This window comes from Lissotriton helveticus, chromosome 4_1, assembly GCF_964261635.1.
Source record: "Lissotriton helveticus chromosome 4_1, aLisHel1.1, whole genome shotgun sequence".
Classification (NCBI taxonomy): Eukaryota; Metazoa; Chordata; class Amphibia; order Caudata; family Salamandridae; genus Lissotriton; species Lissotriton helveticus.
This window is the reverse complement of record NC_136063.1, coordinates 1928509603-1928529692: the sequence shown is the minus strand read 5'-3', so window position 1 is coordinate 1928529692 and position 20090 is coordinate 1928509603. Positions and strand designations below refer to the sequence as shown.

Sequence of the window (20090 nt, the reverse complement as noted above, 5' to 3'; positions counted from 1 at the left end):
TTGATATGCGTGGTTCTCTACGAAGGAACTTTTGCAAAGAAATGCCCCCAAAAAGCAGAACTACCTCAAAAAGACTGTAAGCCTGCTTAGTTATAGGACAGGAATTCCCACCACCTCTCGTGCAATCCTAACAGTTCTGTTCACTGGCGCTAAAGCTTCGCTACCTGTTACTTACAGACCACTCGTACACCAGTGATCTCCTTGGAGTAGCAACTGCAGAAGCAAATAGCAAAGCAAAGAGGGAGAGCAGGTATTTCCTTTCTTTCTGGAGGTTCCTAAAAGTTTCAGAAGACCACTAGCACAGCCTCCCAGTGGACTTGGAGGCTGTGCTAGTTGTCTTCTGAAACAATTCAAAGTGATGAGCTGAGATGGGGCGTACAAGGCTAGAGATCTTAATGAGATTGAGGTCTCTCAGTAGGAGATTAGGGAAAGGCAGAATGAGATGAGCGAGCAAGACCCAAAGGAAAGAGACCATAGCAGACACAATTGTTGGAGCTGACAGTATCAGAGTCTCAGAGTGTAGACTTTTAGATGCTTACCATATGCCATATTACAGGACGTGGCCAGGGGGTGCAAGAGGCGTGTGCGTTTGCTTTTTATGGCTCTGGAACCTCTTTTGTACTACAGAAGGGGCTGCAGACTCTTGTGCGGCCCCTCCTACAATACAGATCACGTCGGTGGTAAATATGCACATGCTTGACTTCAAAGGAGGTGTTTCCTCAATTGAATGGGAGAAATGGCCCTAAGAAAATGAGGGTATCTGTTACTTTTTCACCTGTGTCATATTGCAAACTAGGGCTCAAAAGGCTAAAGTGTGAGCCACATAGAGGTGCAGGTGGGAGCAGTCACTCACAGCACCTGTCTGTAGGGGGATCTTTGCACCCCCCTGAAATGCACAAGTTGCCACCTGGTTAAGGCAGACTGGCGCTCCCAAAGAGCCAGTCCACCTTTCAACAATATGCTGTTTCCAGCGTAGACTCGTGTTTATGCCCACACCTAGAACAGCACATTTGCTGCGATGCTGTAAACTCTCAAGGTCTGCACCCAACACACACAATTCAGAGTGCAACGTGGGACAGTGCATGCATCTATAATATGGTACCTTGCGTGCTACTGCCTTAATTTCGAGTACATATAAGCTGATGTGTGTTAATGAGATGCAAGAGAAGGGCTTAAATAATTCTTGCAGCAGATCACTCGTGACATTTAATACTTACTAATGTAGTGTGGTCTGTTCTTGGATTTAAATAAATATATCCTCAGGGGGGTTTGATGCCATATTTGAGAAGTGACACGGCGATGACGGATCACTGACAGTACCATCACAAAGGTAATATAGCTGACACCAATTCAGGGCAAAGCAAATGCTAAATCAACAGGCCCCTTAAACTTGCCAAAGGGTAAGCATGGTGAAAGGCTGTCACTAGCTTCTATTGCTCGGTTCTTTTCCTACTCTTTGTTCTTGCCGCCTTTGGCTCCATGATTGTTTTTCCCTTCGATTGTTTTTCCCTTCTAGAACGTTCACCATCAAGCCTACTTGGAAGCACCTCAGTGCTTCTCCTGGCCATCCTCCACATTCCAATCAGTGTGGTGACGTGGAGGTGTGACTCAATGAAAAACTCAGTATTTGGTGAGGAACTATATCATTCGATAGCAGACTTGCTTATCGTGATCATTTTTCTGCTTTTAGTATGATTTTGTGCATTGTTTCTTTAGAAGTTTCTGTTTTTTCCCCCGTGTCGTCTCAGAGGGCCATTATTTCAACTTTTTTTTCGAATGCACAGCCTTCATATAATTGAATATAAAAGCACGAAAGGAGCACAATAAATAAACTGGAAAAATGTATCTATCTCAACAGTAAATGTCACGTAGAGGCAGGCTAAAACTGAAAGCAGATCAAGCATTTCTAATCTTAATCACAAAAAAACTGTGTATTTACTATTTCTTGGGTGCAAACATATCTACACTCAACACTCGGCAGCTCTGCACATTCTTAAAATAGGGAAACAGGAAAATCCAGTGAGAGTTACACGTGTTCTCTACCAATATTTAAATAAGAGATGCAACTTATGCAAAAACACATTTTTCCTCATAGTTAGACAAGAAATATCTAAGCAAATTCACCAACTGCGAGGATTCCACTTGTCCAGAACAGTGACATGCAGATGAGCTTTTACACAGCTTATGGGAAAAATCATGGCATAATGGCAAACCGGTCCAGCGTATCTCTGGCAGAGAATGCAAACCCAAAACAGGAAGTGGCAAGTGTACGTTTCTTACATGTGGGAGAAGTCAACTAAGATAAGCCCACGCATACCAGGCTTTTCAAGACTGCCTTGAGGAGCAGGTTCTGGAACCAACTGTAAGGTGCTGGTTGATAATATGCTGCGTTACGTAGGCGTGTGGGACGTTCACTTTTAGTACGTATTTCGCAGAAGTTTGGCTGCAGTTCAGTTCTACCATGGCCAAATACTTTCATTTTTCTACTCAAAGACGAATATTTGCCCTTGAGACAAAGAAGAGCGAGGCTTATTCACTTACGCTACTATTGCGTACTTGTACAACAGATTCACTGGAAGCACCACTGTGAATGGACGATTCATTGTTGAATTGATTCAGTAATTCTGACCGTAGTGCATCTATTGATTTAACAGATAGGAGAAATACAGAATTGTCTCCAACTTCCAAGCATATAGGCAGACAATCTCATTTGGAGGATTCGACCCTCATATTCTGCCATCTCAACAAAAATTCTCATTAAAAAAGGGATTAATTTCTTTCTGTGACACAAATATTAATTGCCTTGAAAACATTACTTGCATTTGGTAAAAACGTGACTGACTACTCTGTATTACCTTCTTCCTTCGATCTTCTCACTCCTTAACAGTTCTCAGTCCCCAGTTTTAAACATTCACAAACAGGTGGACGAGCTTTACGTTTGCTCTGATCTCAATGCTGGAAAAACTTCCCCCCACATCTCAGGAGAATTCACTCCTATCTAACCTATAGAAGGGCAATAAGGCCCACGTATTCTGAGAACTTGCTAACTATGTAAACGCTATTAACCTAGGTAACTTTTCTCTGTTGATCTTCTTCCTCTTAATATTTCCTAGTGCCAAGATGTCGATGGTGAACGCGCACTTAATAAAACTTCAATCAACCAGTCAATCAATGAAATGTAACGGGTTCAAGTCTATGTAGCCTCTCCTCCTCCTTGGAAAGATGCAGAGAAGAAAACCCAAAGGCAATGTAACTTTTTCATTCAATTAAACAAAGACATTTTAACACATGAAATGCGTAACTATGAAGAGCAGGCTTCTCTTGTAGAAAATAAACAGGGAGGCTTAACTCCTAATCTTGTAGTCACCCAACTTTGCACACACAGAGAAAGTGCTGAAGAAACTCTTTTTTAATGTAAACATCAATGAACAAGGACGGACAGGCTTAATTGAAGGCCCTATAAAAACATTTGAGCTGTAAATGCACTTGATGCTGAAGTTTTAAGTTACCTCAAAGGGCAGTGAAACAAAATGCAAATGTTTCCCCGACCACAAACCTCATAAAATTGCCAATTGGATAGGTTATGTGGAAGCAGGGTCCTGGAGATCTATGGACAATTTTGAGTTCTGCGTTTTGGAAGTGCAAGTACGCTGAATAGGGAAAAGAATGTGAGGGGGGAGGAGATGAGTGGGGGCGTCTTAGAAAAGTTAAAGAATACACAGTGATTCTGTGACATGTAGAACCCAATGGTCCAAATTAGTATCTTTCCAATGCCTCCGAAACACAGACATATTTCTACCCACAGAAGACTTGTTCACGTTAAAAAATAACCCACTTAAGTGGTTTTGGTGTCAACAGTTCCCATCTACTGGAACCCTTTGCTCTTTCCTCGTCTCTTAAAGTTCAAACATATTGTTGGGGTTCTTGGAGTTCAGGAAGGAGATGTAATCTCAAAAGCACTGGGCCCGGTTTTCGCGGGGGGAGCGCCCGGTACGCGCACCGGGGAGCGTACCGGGGAGCGTAGCATGGGGAAAACCCCGTTCATTCACTGCGTCACCTCTACGACCCTTTCTTGCGTCAATATACCCATTTTGCATACATTACACCTGACGTAGGTATAATGTGGCGCAGGGGTTTACAAAGTGACGTATCTACCTAGATGCGTCACTTTGTAAATATGACTCAATAAGGTGCATTTTTAACAGCACTGGTGCGTCACAAAAAGTGACGCACCGGTGGCGTAAACGTGACGCATGGCCTCATAAATGAGGCCTTCAGTCTTCTACTCATGCGTCATATTAAATATATGACGTATTATGTTGCAAGTACTTTTAGATACGTCAGTATTTCTGACGTATCTGTAGGCGCAAAAGTGATGCATTGCTGGAGTCTGCCACAAAAATGATGCAACTCCAGGAATGCATCCTTTCACATGGGGCCAGGCCCCATGTGAAAGGGCCTGCATCAGTCTTACGCCTGCTGTGAAACAGGCGCAAGATTTGGACGCAACAGCGTCATAAAAGTGACGTAGTGATATCTCATAGATTTTACTGCGTCACCTCTACGACCCTTTCTTGCGTCAATACGTCCCTTTTGCATACATTACACCTGATGTAGGTATAATGTGGCGCAGGGGTTTAGAAAGTGATGCATCTACCTAAATGCGTCACTTTGTAAATATGACTGAATAAGGTGCATTTTTAACAGCACTGGTGCGTCACAAAAAGTGACGCACCGGTGGCGTAAAAGTGACGCATGGCCTCATAAATGAGGCCTTCAGTCTTCTACTCATGCGTCATATTAAATATATGACGTATTATGTCGCAAGTACTTTTAGATACGTCAGTATTTCAGACTTATCTGTTAGCGCAAAAGTGATGCATTGCTGGAGAGTGTCACAAAAATGATGCAACTCCAGCAATGCATCTTTTCTTACCCTTCCACACCCCCGTTCCTTTTCTACATTTTGTTTGAATAACCCCATTCCCCATGTTCACTCTCCTTGTCCTTACTTTCGTTCCCAACACTCACCTTCTTTCAGTCCCCCTACTTCACTTCCTTTCTCCTCTCATACTTTTCTGTTCTTTCTTACTCATTTTCCTTTCATTTATCAATGCACGCCACTTCACTTACTCTTTTTCATTTTTTTAAGAATATAGCTCTTTGATGAGAATTGGAGGTAGTTCTGAAAAGAACTTTTTTTTTCTTCTTTTTTTAGAACTACAAAAAAAACAGGGAATGGAAACTGCTCAACAGGAGCAAAAAAAAATAAAAAAAATAGGGCTGGTAACGGCAGTGATGGTTCTCCAATGCTCGAACCATGAGCAGAACACTTTGCTCCCCACAGGAAAGTAGCTGATCACAGTATCTGCATTTAAGGGCGCCTTTGTTAAATGCAGGCTGAATGTTCGGAACCTGCTCTTGTGATCTCCCCCTCACCGATGGTGTTCGTCCTCCGGTTGATGTAGAGGCCCCATCACTGGGAACCTTTTGTGCCAGAGCCCTGACACTTTCCCGGGCAAAATTCTGGGGGTGCCTTCTCTCCACATGGCGAATCATTGTGGAGTTCCCAAAAGAATATTTTTTATTGGGGTTACCCCGTGACAGGACTGTGTGACAGATCCTGCACTCCACTTTTGGAGCATTTACCTTCTTCTGGTGAGCAGGTATGGAATTTTTTTTCCAGATGAAATGTTCTTTGTATTTCGGCTGAGGCGGCTCTTCATCGATGAATTCATTGGAGTCATCGTCACTGCTGGATGGTCTGGCAGCCATGATAATCCAAGATATCCAACAAAGAACCGACAGCAAAACAGGCAGGTCTTTCAGTCACAAAAGTGAAAGAAGAAATGAAGGAAATGGGTGGGGATTTCATTCTTTATAAAAAAAATGTTAGCAACCAATAAAAAGTGTTATTTTCAGGTCACATGACTCGACGCGCTTACGCTACGCGCCCCGGGGCGCGCCCGTAGTCACGCTCCAGGGCGCGCCCCGGGGCGCGCGGCGTAAGCGCGTCAGGACGTTGCGCGATCGTATGCGCTCGCGTGCTTCCGGGTGCGCGTACGCAGTGCGTCATATGACGCATTACGCGGTTACGCGAAAAGTCACGATGTCACCGGTACGCGCCCCGGGAGCGCTCCGGGCAAAAAATATTAAAAAAATAAAATAAAATTTACATTGATGTCACTGACCATGTCATGAGTGATGTAATATGTGACGTAATCAGCAGTGCATTGCACGCGCAAGTTATAGTGAGTCCAACTAACTATAACGTAGGAATTTCAAGCAAACAAAGAGTTAGCCCGAGATCAAAAAAGGCCACAGGCAGATCGGTTTTTGTTCCGCTTTATTTGGTGTCAAGTTTGCAAGCTGGCCGCATACAGGATTCAGCATTCATAGTTCAAATGGCCAGACGTGTTTCAAACAAAAACCAATCTGCCTGCGGCCTTTTTTTATCTCGGGCTAACTCTTTCTTTGATATGAGCGGCTCAGTCCAGCCGTGAGAAGAGGCCCCCTGCTATGTCGAAATTAAAGATCATAGTAAAATACATCTTGAATACATCTTTTATCAAATAGGTATATTGCAAATCCTCATAATCTGAAATCAAGACCACAAGAGATAGTTTTGAATAAAAAAGCTAAAGCTATCTAATTCTTAATGGGTAGGTCTAATGATGAAGTACTTAAAATGAATTGGTAGTGCTTCTTAGAATATTGGATCAAATTGCAACTAAAGCTCGTGAAGACAAATATCAATTCATCCTACAAAGACATCGTCCCAAGGACTAGTTTAAGAATTGTAGTCATGTATATGGCGTTAACCATGCTATAGTGTCTAGGTAAATAATTTCATAAATGGTTCCATAAATAAATAAATAGATAAAGAACTATAAATATGATGTGCAAATACACGTAAAATCACCTAATGATAGATGTGCAAATGAGCTAAGAGGCTCTCTTAAAAAAAATAGCTGAGTTCCTCTATGTAACCTGCAGTCAAAGTTCATATCTAAATAGTTAAACGTATATAAATTTGTTTGTATACAAATAAATACTAGAATAAATATCAATATAAATATGTATAAAATGGTCATTAAAATTCTATACATATATTGACTGCTTTAGGTACTCAAAATAGGTACTATCTTGAAAAAAAGCTCAAATGCCCTCTCTTGGTAAACTTCTAAGAAAACCGCCTGAATGTGTATTTTCTGAGAAAATTTACATGGAAAGGTGTAGAGAGGCCGGTGATCTACTGTAACAATAAATGGATCCTTACCTAGAAAGGAGCATAGATACATGTAAAAGAATACTCAACGGCTGACCAGACCCCATAAAATGCTTTAGCAAAGGATTAATAGCAAAAAGGCGTTCATAAGATTATAGACATGTGTACATATCTTCTGTGACATTGAGTCCATTAGGTTGTTTAGTGTCCAGTTGCAAAATATATCTTGTCTCTAGCCTCCTAAGTTTGCCTTCTTTATCTCCACCTCTCCTGCTGGGAGGTATTGCGTCTATCAGATTATAGCTCAGGCTTTTGTTGTTAGATTGGTGTGTTTCCTTAAAATGCCTGGCTACTGGGTAAGTGTTGTCTTTATTTGCTATAGCACGGAGATGTTGGAGGATTCTTTTGTGGGCCTGGAGCTTGGTGCTCCCTATGTATCTTAGGCCACATGGATATGTAAGAACATATATAACAAATTCTGTCTTACACGTCAGCAGTTTAGTGATTTTGCGGGTGTTGTGACTAAATGGAGTACTGTAAGATGTGGTGTTGACTCCATGGACACAAGCTTTGCATGTCTTGCACCGTATGAACCCTTTATGTGTTTGCAACCAAGTAGTATTTTCGATGAATTCTGGACTGGTGGTGACAAGACAGTCTCTCATTGAGGGGGCTTTACTGTGTGTTATAGAGACCCTCGATGACAGGAGGGGCCCTATTACTGGGTCATTCAGGACTAGTGGCCAACTGGTTTGCACTATTTTGTTAATCTCTTTGTGTTGCCTACTATATCCCATTATCAGGCGGCACTTGTTAGTGTTGTTTGCATCTGGATTTGAGGTTTGTCTAGTAGTGGGGTTGATGTTTTTTTTGTCCCTGAGTAAGTCATTTCTATTGAGCAAGGTGGTCTTCATAATTGCTTGCTTCAATATTTTGGGCGAATAGCCTCTTTCCAAAAACCTCTGCCTGCTAAGTTCCTGAGCCAATCCCAAATCTTCCTCTGTGCTGCATATTCTTTAAAGTCTAAGCATTTCCCCATAGGGGATGCTGTTGACTAAGTGACATGGATGAGCACTCGTGGCGTGCAAAATGGAATTGCCCGCTGTCTCTTTTAAGTAAAGGTGGGTTTCCAATTTATTGTTTTGCACAAATGCTTGTGTATCCCAAAAATTCACACATATATATATATATATATATATATATATATATATATATATATACACAATAAAAAGCAAATGCAGCCTTACACACACTAGAGCTGAATAATGATGTAAGGACTTTCCATTATATCATAAAGAATACATTAGAAACAGGGAAAAAACAACAGCAGAGCATGTTTAAGAAGTGTTTTAATGCCTAGCACTTAGCACAAACTCTCAGGACTGAACGCATTGACAGCTCCCAGGCTGTATTGCAGAAAACATAGCCTAAAAAGGCTGAAAAGCTAACTCATAGCAACATAGAAAAAACTGGCACTGTGCCTTTAAGGCAGTCATGACCCCCAGCTTCCCATCATGCCTCAGGGGGGACAGTTAGGTCAGTTGTTCTTTGCGGTAACTGAAAAGCCATAGCACAAAGAGTTGACATTACCTTTAAAAAATACAATGATCCTTTGCCCGGGGAGGCGGGAGGGTTGCTTATGACTTTGATGAGGATACCCCTGGAAGAGAACTAGGGTTACAGGTAAGTAACTAATCCTTCTCTTCCAGGGGATCCTCATCAATAGTCATAAGCACTAGAATAGAATAGCGAGCCTCACCTCATTCCCCTGCGGGCAAAGGAAAAAAGAACAGCAAATTAACCAACCAGCTCAGATAACTAAGCTCGGACAGACATCTTACTATCCAAATAGATTCCTCAAGGAGGCCCTACTGGAGTATCCGCCCTGGAATCGGATTCTAGACAATAATGCCTTGTGAAAGTGTGAACCGATCTCCAGGTTGCTGCCTTGCAAATCTCTGCCATTGGAACATCATGCAAGAAAGCTATTGTGACCGCTTTTCCCCTAGTGAAGTGTGCTTTAGGAGACAACAAAAGGGGTTTCTTTGCCGACTGGTAGGCCAATTTTATACAGGACACTATCCATCTTGAAATGGATCTCTTTGAGGCTGGAAAGCCTGTTCTCATGGCACCATAATTCCCAAAAAATTGATCCAATTTCCTTATACCCTTAGTCCCCTCCAAATAGAATTTGAGCACTCTTTTAAGGTCTAAGGAGTGGAGACACCTCTCCGCAGGAGTTGCGGGATTGGGAAAAAAGGACGGTAGGGAGATTGACTGATTAATATGAAAATTAGATACAAACCAGGGTGAGCCCTTAACACTGCCCTGTTGTGGTGAAACACAGTATATGGCTCTTTAGCACACAGCGCTTGGATCTCACTTACTCTGCGCGCTGACGTTATTGCCACCAGGAAAGCGGTCTTCCATGCCAGGTGCTGCAATGTAGCTTTATGAATGGATTCAAAAGGAGGACCCATCAATCTAGACAGCACCAGATTCAATTCCCAAGTAGGAGAAGGAGGTCAAACCGGGGGATACACTTTCTTCAACCCCTGTAAGAAATCCTTAAAGACCTGCAATTGGAAAAAAGAAAGTTGGTTGGGGGATTTTCTGTAGGCCGTAACGGCGGACAAGTGAACCCTGATTGAGAAATATTTGAAACCCGCTTTGGCTAAATAAAGGAGGTAAGGAAGAATGACCTCCTCCTGTCCCTTTGTAGGATCAAAATGATTATGTAAACACACCATAGGTAGAATCTCTTCCACTTAAAAGCGTACAACACTCTTGTGGAAGGTCTCTTAGCCTCTTTCAGGATGTGCATGCATTCCTGCGGTAGATTCAAGTGTCCATATTCCAGGACCTCAGCAAGTTCAGTGAAGGAAGGCTGGGATGGGGAATCCTCCCGTCCATTTGTCAGCAGGTCCACTCTGTACGGCAGTCTCTTGTGGGGGAGTACTGACAACTGCAGAATGTTGGATCTGATGAGCTTGGACACCACCTTCGGGAACAGAGGCAGAGAAGGAAAGGCATATGCAAAAGTCTCTTACCAATCCATCAAAAGTGCATTCCCCCTTGTCCCTGAACGGTGGAATCTGGATGCGAAGGCGTGGCATTTTTTGTTTTGGTCTGTAAATAAATCTATTGACGGATGACCCCACTGTTGGAAAATATCTGCCACCACCTTGTCGTGTAGCGCCCAGTATGGCTGATCTTCGAAGTGCCGACTGAGCGCGTCTGCACGCACGTTTTGCTCCCCTGGAAGGTGCACTGCCACGATGGAGAGGTTGCGAGCCAGAAGCCAGTGCCAGATCGCTTGAGCCTCCAGGGATAGAGGGCAAGAGCGCGTACCACCCTGTTAGTTTAGATAATGCATGGTGGTCGTGTTGTCTGTTTGGATTAGGATCGAGTTGGACGTGATCGATGGCCAAAAAGCTTTCAGAGCAAGATGGACTGCTCGTAGCTCCAACATGTTTATTTGGTAGGACTGCTCTTTGGTGGACCACCAGCCCTGCATCTGAAGGCACCCCATGTGTGCCCCCCATCCCTGCACAGATGCATCTGTTATCAATGACTGCACTGGAACTGGTTGATGGAAAGGGACTCCCACCAATAGGTTCTGCGTCCGAGTCCACCATATGATTGACGACTTTGCTGCTTGAGAGAGCACAATTCGGTCATCCCAGCGACCTGTTGCTTGGTCCCACTTGTCCTCTAGATCTTGCCACAACGTTCTCATTCTCAGCCTGGCGTTGGGAATGAGAAATATGCAAGCGGCCATTGATCCCCGCAGAGATGCCACTTGCCGGACTGTTGGGCGATCTGTCTGGAACAGAGTTTTGCACTTCTGTTGCATCGAAGAAAGTCTCTCCTCCGAAAGAAACACGTTTCCTTTGTTTGAATCCAGAGTTGAGCCCAAATAATGGATTATCTGGGTGGGCCGGTGAATCGATTTCTCCATGTCCACGTGAAGCCCTAGTCTCCAGAGCAGATTCAGACAAACTTGAAAATCGTTCCTTACTTTTTGAGGAGATGGCCCTTTGAGGAGCCAATCATCTAAGTAAGGGTAGACAAATGGACCTTTTCTGTGTTGGGCCCCTGCCACCACTGCCATGCACTTGGTAAAGACTTTTGGAGCAGATTGCAGTCCGAAGGGTAAAACTTTGAACTGGTAATGCTTGCTGCCGACCACGAATCGAAGGTATTTGCGACGACATGGAATGATAGGTATATGGAAGTACGCATCTTGGAGGTCCACCGAACACATCCAATGTCCTGCTTGTAGATGTGGACATATTTGATGAAGGGACACCATGCAAAACTTTTCCTTCACAATGACTTTGTTTAGCAAGCGAAGGTCCAGGATAGGTCTGAATTTGTGCTCCTGATCTCTTTTGGGCACAAGAAAGTACCTGGAATAAACTCCCTTCCATCGCTGCGCGGAAGGAACCTCTTCTATGGCCTTTTTTCGCAGAAGGGTTATCACTTCCTGCCGAAGCAACTTTAAATGGTGAGACGGGATCTTTTCTGAGGATTGTCCTTTGGAGGCACACGAAAACGTAGCGCATATCCATTACGCAGTATACTGAACACCCAACGATCTTATGTAATGCTGCACCACTCTTCCAGATGATGTGAAGCACTTCCTCCCACTGGAGTAGGCAACGGCGCCAGAGGAAGCTCCTGCTCATTGCTTCCCTGCCGACCTGGCCGTGTTAGAGGACTGTTGCTGGTGACCTCCTCTACCTCTGTTGGACTTACGCCTTGATACTTGTGATTTGCCCTGGTTTGTGTTCTGGGACCATTGAGGGGTTTGAACCCTCGGTTGGTAGCCCTTGCGTTGGTTGGGTCTGTATCGTCGTTTAAACTCTTTTTTCTTCTCCAATCCAACTGATTTGAGGGTATGGAGCTCGGCTTTCATCCTACCCATTTCCTCATCTGTATGGGTGCCAAACAGGGAGGAGCCGGAAAAAGGGAGATTTAGGATCCTCTGTTCAGCATCTGGCTTGAGAGCGGTTAGTCTCAACCAGGGGAACCTCCTGGCGCAAATCGAATGCGCATATGAGTGCGCCAACAGCGTGACACCATCCGCATCAGTGCTAATCACTTGGTTGGTAACAAGCGACCCTTCCTTGAGGACCTCCTCAGAATCCTTTTGATCTTCCTTTGGCAATTTTTCCTTCAAACGGTCCAAGGAGTCCCATAATGCCCTGTCGTAGTGACCTAATAAGGCTGCTGCAGTAGAGACTTTGAGCGATGATGCTGCAGACCCGCAAACCTATCGTCCCCAAGAGTCCTGGGACCTATTTTCTTTATCCGGCGGGACTGACGAAGACGCAGCTATTGCATGAGTTTTCCTCGCTGCCACAGAGATAACAGAGTCCGCAGGGGGATTTGATTTTAAGAACACAGGGTCTGTTGCTGCAGGTTTGTATTTCATTTGAATCCTCGCTGGTGCAGCTTTAATTGCAGCTGGTGTGAGGAAAATGTCCATTACTGGTTCCAGAAGACCAGGAACCAGAGGAAGCAACGGACGAGATGCTGCTCTCTGAAGTAGAGTCTCAAAAATAACTGTTGTTGCCACCTGACGAGTAGACATTTCAATGTTTAGCTTCTGAGCCCCTCTCTGAAGCACATCATGATATGTGTTAATGTCATCTATCGGTGATACTCTTGACAAAGGTGAATAGTCCCTCTTGGAGGATCGGGTGGAAGATGAAGACCACATAGGTGACCTCCTTTTGCGATGGGAACTAGGTCTGCGCTCCCGTGACCTGCCCGCACGTTCCCCACGTCTGGGCGAGGGTGATCTATTGACTTCCTGCACCAATCTTTGTAGAGGTGACCTATGAAGAGGACTGGTATATTCTTCCTCTGGTCGGGATGCACTGGTATCTTTACTAGAGTGATGGAGGGGAAGGAGCCATCTCGGTGACAAATGGACAGCAGGGCAAGCCTCCCTGTGATATAAAGGAGATCTATGGCGTGGTCTGTCCGAGTGCCTTTCTGGCGAGGCAGATGGTGAATGCTCCGCTGAAGGGTGTCTCGAGGAGTGAGACGAAGAGTGTTGTGGCGCTGATTCTGTCACTAGAACCACAGAGCCTTCTCCAGACCTCACTGATGTGGGCCTCGACGTCGGGCGTGTGACCTGCTGTGATTGAGCCCTTCTCGACGTGGACCTGGATCTCCTTCTCGACGTCGATTTCCGGCCTGGTGTTGGAACCGGTCTCGACGCCGACTCTCTGTTCCTCGACGTCGAATGCCTTGCAGACGACGCCGGAGTATCCCTTTGTCTCAAAATTGAACATCAGTGAGCTGACAACGACGGAGGAGTTCTGCTCCCCAACGCCGAACGTCGTCGTGCTGACGAAGACGAAGGCCTCTGCTCCTCGATGCCGATCGTCGCCGTGTTGACGACAGCGGAGGGCTTCCAATCCTCGACGCCGATCGTCGCCAAGACGACGGCGGAGGCAACGCCGATCATCGCCGGGTTGCGAAGGCGGATGGGTACCGCCCTCGACGTCGAACGTCGAGCTGGCGACGGCTGGGAACTTCTGCTCCTCGACGCCGATCGTCGCCTTGTTGAAGACAGCTGAGGGCTCTTCTTCCTCGACGCCGATCGTCGCCGGGATGACGACGGAGGTCTTCCAATCATCGACGCCGATCGTCGTCGAGACGACGGCAGAGGGCTTCCGATCCTCAACGCCGATCATCGCCGGGTTGGCGACGGCGGAGGACTTCTGCCCCTCGACGTCGATCGGCGATGGACTGACGACGACGGAGGTGTACCGCCCTCGACGTCGGAAGTTGAGCTGGCAACGGCGGGGGACTTCTGCTCCTCGACACCGATCGTCGCCGGGTTGACGATGGTGGAGGGTTTCTACTCCTCGATGCTGATCGTAGCAGAGTTGACGATGGCGGAGGGCTTCTGCTCCTCGACGCCGATCGTCGCCGGGTTGACGACGGCAGAGGATCAACATTCTTCAACATCGACGGTGAACGGAGAGACGTACTTGAATGACGGTGTTCTCTCGATGGTCTTTTCTTGGACAAATGACCCACCGGTGGTAGTTTTTTCAGCGCCGAGCCCGACGCTGAAGCAGAAGAGCGAGGGACTTTGCTTCTGGATGAAGATCTCGCCCTCTTAGAGCCCTTCCTCACCGGTGACCTGCCTCTGGAAGATGCCTTTTCTTCCAGCCCATAAAGACTGATCCTTTCTCCGTCTTTTAGAGTCCTTTTGGATGTAAATGTAAAATGTAAATGTGGGTGTACTTGTAAAGCGCATTGCGACTCCATGGAGTATCCTGTCGCTGAAAACCGCTGGGGAACCCGTCCTGGTTTTCCCTGTGAGATGGTCCCTTTCTGGGTATCTCCAAAGTGAAACCAGGCATCCCCGGCATCTGTGGGGGGCCGTTGTAGAGATGAGGCAAGCTTAATGCCCAGAGTTGCAGAGTGTGTTCCCTGGTTAGAGTAGGCACCGAGGTGAGAATTATCGAGCCCGTTTTTGACCCTGGTCCACGACCCTGCCGCGTCGGGAATTGAACCCTGGTCCCGGGCCATTCTCTGCCTACGGGTCTGCCGCCTCTAACCAGTGAGCCACACCACTCCACTGGCAATGAGGACAAGTCTTGGGGACATGGTCCTTAGGCAACAAAGAATACAGACTGCATGAGAGTCTGACCTGGCCTTCTTTTTTCCACAAGAAGGGTAGGGGTCAAAAAGAGATGGCATTTTGAGTGGAAAAAATGCCCAAACCTGTCAAAAAAAGACAGAACCTTACTTCAAAAGCTGAAAGACATCGAAGTAAGTCAAAATTTTCCAAAAAAGGGAAGATTATTCCTGACTAAAATCAGAAAGAAGTGGAGCTGTGTAATGAGGATCCTTCCTGAAGGAGCCGGAAAGAACAACCGACCTAACTGCCACCCCTGAGGCATGATGGGAAGCTGGGGGTCATGACTGCCTTAAAGGCACGGTGCCAGTTTTTTTCTATGTTGCTATGAGTTAGCTTTTCAGACTATGTTTTCTGCAATGCAGCCTGGGAGCTGCCAATGCTTTCAGTCCTATCTGAGAGTTTGTGCTAAGTGCTAGGCATTAAAACAGTTCTTAAACATGCTCTGTTATTGTTTTTTCCCTGTTTCCAATGTATTCTTTATGATTTAATGGGAAGTCCTTACAGCATTGTTCAGCTCTAGTGTGTGTAAGGCAGATATATATATATATATAGATATATAGATATATATATATCTATATATCTATATATATATCTATATATCTATATATATATCTATATATCTATATATATATCTATATATCTATATATATATCTATATATCTATATATATATCTATATATCTATATATATATCTATATATCTATATATCTATCTATATATATATATATATATATATATATATCTATCCAGATAGCTGCTCGGGAAGACCGCTACCCATGTAGAATTATAGCAGCCAGCAAGCAAGCAGACACGGACCCAGATTAAGTGCAAATTCTTCTGCGTTTATTTGTTGGCAATAACGCGTTTCACCACCGGAGTGGCTTGATCACATGACAACGCCTAAAACATCGGCGGACCATTTAAGAAACTGCACCTATAGCACTTGATTGTGAGGTAGGTGATAAACAAAAGAAATTTTGGTCGTTCCTAAACAAATACATAAATGCGTTCAGGTTGAGACAAATACTAATTATGCCGGTGAATTGCACAAAAATAATTGCAAGATAAACATGAGTTTCAGAATTGCTATGTGAATAAATGCATTGTTACCGGCAAATTGCATAAAAATGTTTGTAAATTAGACATTTATATATATATATATTTATATGGAGATACATATATGTGGGTCACATATATGATTGTGTTTCCGGGGTCCCGCACATGGGCGGGAATACTACTTGCTTATGAGAGCAACATTCTGCATGTAGCACAGTCCTTGAGTTTAAAGTCTTTGAGGCAATAGCAACACGATGTTCCTAAGTTCTAATGGTTAATTATCGCAGGTCTTTCCAGCGGTTAAAAGATTGGTCTGAGGGGGGCTGATCAGAAAGCAACTTGGTTTGTTTGGGAAATAACACAAAGGCACACAGATAGCGATGTATGGGGAGTTAAAATAGAACCGTTAGTTAAGATGTGCTGAGTAAAAAGAAAAGTAGTATGATACAGAGCATGGGGTGTTCCGATGGACAGCACATACAATTACCTGTTTGGGACAGCGGTACGGGGTAGGTGGAAAAGGGGAGTAAAAGCAGAGATTAATTTATAAAAGAAAGAGTGCTGGTTACCGAAGCTCTGCTCAGAAGCCCACAGCTGGGGCAGTTATTCGTGGGCATGCCAAATACCAAGGTTGGTAGCTTTAAATCCACCTTGTGCCTCTTTAATCCACTACCTGACACTTCCTGCTCCTTTATCTCACTCTCGCAGATTCCTACTTTTCCTGTGTGACGGTTTCCCATCTTTCTATTTCTGTGTCTTTTTGACCAGTGTGTTTTGCCCACTCTTGCACTTGATAAATACTTGACGCTGAAAAATAAGTGTCGGTCCCCAAAAAGCATTATTGGTGTATCCCCAAAGACAACCACTGGCCCATTAAGACTGAGTAAAAGCTAATTACATATAAGAGCATTGCATACACTCCTGGGTGGACCTCGCTGCAGTGGATGCTATATAGCCCTCATCAAGGTTGAAATACATCAGCATTCACAAGATAAGGGGCTACACTTCGTGAAATGAACAATGGCAGGAACGACAGTAGGTACTGCAGTTACAATTCTAACAGGGTCTTGGTTTAAGTGTGGTGCTTTTTCTTTGGCTTTTGGAGAGGTCTAATTCTGCCTCTAATAAATGATAAAAACAGTAAATCCATATATATATATATATATATATAAGTAATAAGCCGGGGGACACTTGCTAAAGTGGTGTTTTGGCCAGACGTCTAAATTCCTACAGAGGGTAATGCATCCACTGCCAATAAAATTATTTAGAGAAGTAGACCAGTTGCTGACACAGATAGTATGGGCAGGAAAGTACAGCAAGCTAAAACTCAAAATAACAATGCTACCCTGGTAGAAAGGTAGACAAGATTAACTAACCTAAAAGTATACTGTAGACCCAAGCAGTTGTAGCATACAGTGCGCTGATTAGAAAGACCTAAACTGGAAAAAGAAACTGCTTGAAGGGACACAACCACAACCCTAGTAACATGAACTACTGGTGGGAGGAAGACATGGACCACCAAGATGACCCTACATAAAAACTAAGTATGCAGTATTAGGGAAAGGGAGGTGCGCAAAGTTATTAGATCTTCATTTGCGCTGGCAGCTTAAAAAATAGAGGTCCTGCTCATTGTGAACTACCAGCGCCAAGACACCTTTTGGTACTAGCATGCTTAACAAATTTTAAAACATAACATGTGCAGATATAATCTGCAACCTCTCAAAAAAAAAACAGAAAACACACTGTGGTGGAGGGAGGATGGCTAACAGTAGGATATTTGTACCCCAATGGTACATTTAAAACAGTCAAGGAGAAGCAGGATGCAACATGCGGAAATAGCACAAATGGAAATAAGGACAGGTATTCCCAGATGTCCCATGAGTAACAGATACCTTGACAGGTACCTTGCGGGTGGTAGGCTGGTTGGAAAGAGTATAACAAAGTATGCGTTCAGATTAAACTTCTCAAGCAATGCAAGGTTAACGCTAGAGTGCAATTCAAATGTTTACATAGAATGTACCTCATCACAGGGAAACTGCACAAAATATAAGCAGCCATAGGTGCTCCGAAGGTAATGTTGGCTTCCTGCACAGAATGTGGTTTTGCCCATTTATACCTGGGTATTGGCAGCAGGTATTGGCTAGACCACACCTGATAACACATCAAATCACAGCAAACACACCGAAACAATGTTTGTTATATATCATCTGTAAGTCAAGGAAGGGCAACATAAGGGCTAAATTTGCAGCAGCGGCAGCAATAGTGGCTAAAAGGCATACAGCAAAACTCTAGATCAGCGGTTCTTAAACTTTTGACTTCTGGGACCAACTTAATCATTACTGGAGTAGAAATTATTAGGTTCTCCAAACCCAAGAAACTGTTAAAGGCATGACAATATAGTGGTGCTGCGCTAGGATACCTAAAGTCCAACAGCACAGAGAAAAAGACACGAGAATGAATATAGAAGGAACAGCGGCGTTTTTTCTGGTTGACATGATGGAGATGTTTTAGACTGGGCACAGTTAAGGGATGGATGTAAAGTGCAAGTCCTCTATTTGATCAGCTATTTCACGGACTCTTTCTATGACATTGTTGCTTCTATGACCTTAGTGTAGTGTGTTTGGGTAGGGAGATGCACAATACACTGCTGTTGCAAGGGATGACTGTGTATGCTCTTAGTATCATATTCAGTAGTGTCTGTCGTTTGGATGCCCCAAGTAGGACTAAGAAATACTCTTTCTATTGTCTTACTGCTGGTAGCTATGGTTGGTTTCAGGAATTAGCAACACGAGGGTTCTTTTGGAAAAACAGATTAAAAAAACAAATAATTCGTGGAGGCTTGGAAAAGTCGACTCCTTTGTATATTGCATACATAAAACTTTAGCTTTTACTTAAAGTTCTTATTATGCCTAAGGCACAAACATGCACATCTTTTTTTGTGTAAAAAAAGACTTCAGTCAACCCTAATTTGGTAAAGACGTTAACACTGCATTTTTGTATTTTTTGTTCTACAGTAATCCAGAGAAATCATTAGTCTGAACGATGTTCAGAGAGAAAAATAGTGCAGTGTATGTGATCAGTGAAAGTTATGAGGGCGTGCAAAATACATTGCAGACAACAGAACAAACGTGTTTTGGCTAAACAGTCAGTTGTTTTAGTGGAACAGAGAAAGTGTACTAATTTTCAACTGGGTCTTCCTCAGGACCAGTATTGATACTATCCTATAAGACTCAACTGCATTGAACAATCTACCTTTCCGATGTCGCAAATTGCACATCTGCTGGGATAGTGAAATGTACATGTTCATGAACCTTTGAGACAGAGCTATGCTTCTTTCTGCGTCAATATCAAACACCTGTGGAGGGCAGAGGGGCAGAGCTGGAGGGGTTAGTTAGCCTTTCTCTCTCGTGCACTATTCTAGCACATAGCACCAGTTACTTTGGAAGGGGGTCGGGACTGGATTGGAATGTAAACCGTACAGAAGTTCTCCTAAATGCAATTCGTACAGCCATTTTAGAAATGATTGTTACTTATTTGCTTTCACTGCTTCCTTGTGCTTTTATTGCATGTCTTTATTATAAATTTATTTTCGAACTTTTACTACAAAAATGTTTTTTTTTTCCAGCTCAGGCAACAGTAATAAAATGAGCACATTTAAGTCTGAAGAGCCCAACTGGTGCACGTGTAGGAAAAAACAACGACAAAAGTGTTAGAGCTCAGGCGCAAGAGATTCCTAAAATTATTAATTAAGATATGCGCAATCTCAAGGACCACACACACTTTTAGAGCTGAAACTGTACTGAGAAGTGCGCTCGATACATACTTTTAAGGAAACTTGAAGAAAAAAAGTCTCACTCGTGAATGCACCTGCGTTTGGACATCAGGTTATGGTAAAATGCGCCCAATCTTATTGTAACAACTGCTTTCACAATCCTAGTCTCTAGACACATTTATTCTTATAGCTTCTCACCTCAAAGTCTGTTGGGTGAAACATGTTCCTGATAATAATAACCCGCTCGTGCCGCAATCTGGTTTCACCAGCCTTCTTCTCTGGCCTCCAGTCCAGCTGTCTACGAAAAACATGCACCATTATGTAGAAAAGGATTCAAGCAACACATGTCAGATGTAGTAAAA

The 20090-nt window shown here is 44.0% G+C and overlaps 1 protein-coding gene across 1 annotated transcript in view; it reads right to left on the bottom strand.

Annotated features, from left to right (window-relative positions):
- Positions 1–20090, bottom strand: part of HTATSF1 (HIV-1 Tat specific factor 1) — a 312441-nt gene that overhangs the window by 126701 nt on the left and 165650 nt on the right. Inside the window, exon 6 of the mRNA XM_078688603.1 lies at positions 19927–20026. Coding sequence (XP_078544729.1) covers positions 19927–20026 — 100 coding nt within the window. The remainder of the gene's footprint in view (positions 1–19926; positions 20027–20090) is intronic.